This window comes from Hordeum vulgare, chromosome 3H (genome assembly GCF_904849725.1).
Source record: "Hordeum vulgare subsp. vulgare chromosome 3H, MorexV3_pseudomolecules_assembly, whole genome shotgun sequence".
NCBI classification, from domain to species: domain Eukaryota; kingdom Viridiplantae; phylum Streptophyta; class Magnoliopsida; order Poales; family Poaceae; genus Hordeum; species Hordeum vulgare.
In genome coordinates this window covers 411,545,146-411,547,580 of record NC_058520.1, presented here as the reverse complement: position 1 = coordinate 411,547,580, position 2,435 = coordinate 411,545,146, and the positions used below count along the sequence as shown (strand labels likewise).

At 48.0% G+C, this 2,435-nt stretch overlaps 1 protein-coding gene across 1 annotated transcript; it reads left to right on the top strand.

Moving 5' to 3' along the window:
* Window positions 1–736: 736 nt before the first annotated feature.
* On the top strand, window positions 737–1,749 carry LOC123440064. The gene has a single exon (XM_045116655.1). It carries the CDS (start codon window positions 837–839, stop codon window positions 1,524–1,526), a length of 690 nt encoding a protein of 229 aa, XP_044972590.1. The 5' UTR covers window positions 737–836; the 3' UTR covers window positions 1,527–1,749.
* Window positions 1,750–2,435: the final 686 nt, after the last annotated feature.

Genomic DNA, 2,435 nt, shown 5'->3' with positions numbered 1-2,435 from the left:
CAAAAATAGTTAAAAATATAACGATAGCTTTAAATCTAGAAAGGAAAAATAGATAGAACATGTCATGGCAGTTGTATTGTAAACACTATGCCACATCATGACAACTGTTGTTCGAAAAAAAAAATCATCGAAACATATCAGCACGAGATCTAGTATTGAAGATCTCACGGATTTAATGATAAAAACGGATTTTTAATTGAATTTTAAATTAGAAGATGAAGCACTTTCAAACCGAAAATCAAAAAAGATTCACGTTGAGAAAGAAACGGACGTGTGAACGAAATGGTTAAATGCCTACACACCAATCCAATCTTACGTGATATAAAAAAATGTTGAAAATGTTAAGATTAGTACGAAATATAAACGAATGTAGATTCATACACATATGAACGGTTTGTAAACGCCACACTCGTGTGGACATTATGTTTTCAGAAAAACAAAGAAAAAACTGGGAGAAGTCCGGATTGCATGCATCCCCTATGGCCCCATTTAGTTCGTGTTTCTCGGACTTCTAGAAAGTAACTCACGCACACCTTACCGCGCACCGACACGTGTCCCACGCCGCAAACCAAACGCGCCGGATCCAGGCCAACGCATCAACCATCACTTCCGCCGCTGGCCACTGACCTGTGGTGCCCCGAACGCAGTGAGGCCCATCGGTCAGCTCCAAGCAGTCATCCGCCACACCGCTGTCTCTTCACTTCCCGCCGCCACCGGCTCATGCCGGAAAAACGAACCCGACCCAGCCAAGCAAAGAAAGGGAAGGAAGGAAGCCACACATAAAGGCAACCGATCAAATATCTATCCTTCGACCCGCAAAAGGCGAGGAGAGAGCCATGGAGGACAGAGACCACGGCCCCGCTGAGAACCTTCCTGAATCTCCAGACCACATCGCCGACGGCGACGAGGACGGAGGCGGCTTCACCTTCCCCGTCCTGCCGTTTGCGGCGGACGCGCTCATCGTGCCCGTGTACCCCATCTTCGGCCGCCCCCCGTCCCCGCCGCCGCCGGCCTCGGTCGAGGAGCCGGAGACGGCCACCGTGCGAGTCCCGCTGGGGCGGCTCCTGCTGGAGGAGCGCGACTTCCGCGCGAGGCAGAGGGACGAGGAGAGCTTCGGGGACGGCGAGCTGGAGGGCGTGGCGCCGGAGAGCTACTGCCTCTGGGCACCCGGCCAGTCCACCCCGGCGTCCCCGCGGCGGTGCCGGAAGAGCGGCTCCACGGGGTCGGTCCTCCGGTGGCGGCGCATCAGCGAGCGCCTCGTGGGGCGGAGCCACAGCGACGGAAAGGACAAGTTCGTCTTCTTGAACGCCAGCCCGGCGCCTCCCAACCAGGGGGGCGTGGAGGAAGGAGGCAGCAGGAGCGACGGCGGCGCCGGCGCCGATGCCCACGGATGGAGTTATTACAGCAAAGGAGGAGGAGGAAGCGGCGGCGCTGGCCGGAGGAGATCGTACCTCCCGTACAAACAAGAGCTTGTCGGGTTGTTCGCCAACGTCAGTGGGTTACGTCGAAGTTATCCCCCGTTTTAATGCGGTTCATGGCTTCTCTCTCTCTCTCTCTCTCTCTCTCTTTCTGCCCGTCAATGTTGTCTGATTTTGTGTGCATAATATTGCATAACCTTGGTAGTGTTATTAGAAATAAAATTGGTGTGTTTATAAATTAGGATCTGCTTGGCTAAGGTAAATGTAAAAACTACACCATCTCAACAATAGAGATCGGAGAAGGATATACTACTTTGAAGGTTCTCTGTTTGCTTGCACGCTTCACTCAGAACTGCTGTCCTTTTATTCGTTCTGATCTTCCTGTTTTCATCAACAATCTCAGGGTGGGTTTCTACACGTTCGAATAGAACTGCCATTCTGATGATTGTATCGAGAGAATTTTGTATGTTGATTTGATAGTTTAAGTGAATTCGTGTATGGTGTGACCTCTTTGTTTTGTGTGAGCGTGTCCTTTTGGGCAAAGCTCTGGGTGGCGGCGTTATTAGTTGATGTTAATACTATGACGTTGTACTAGTAATAGTTTTGATACGCATACGTACAAAACAATTCATGCCCCATTGTCTTATTGGTACTCGACATTGATGTCGCCAAAGCAACATGTACGTTAAGACGTCAGTACATAAACTGTTATGCTTTTGTTATGGGAATAAGATCCATAATTTCAATCAGTTTCGTAGAGTGCAATGTAAATATGCAGAACAGTCAAACAGTTCATGCGCGCGTCTATGCAAAATTGCAAACGGGAGGGTTCTGATTCTGTCTATTCCGCAACTCAACTAAGTACTACTTCTGTTCCAAAATAAATGTCTTTAAGTTTAATATAATTTTATATTAGCGTTAGTATAAAGTTAAGACGGTTATTTTAGAACGAATGTCCGTTTCAAAATAAATGTCTTTAAGTTTAATATAATTTTATATTAACGTTAGTATAAAGTT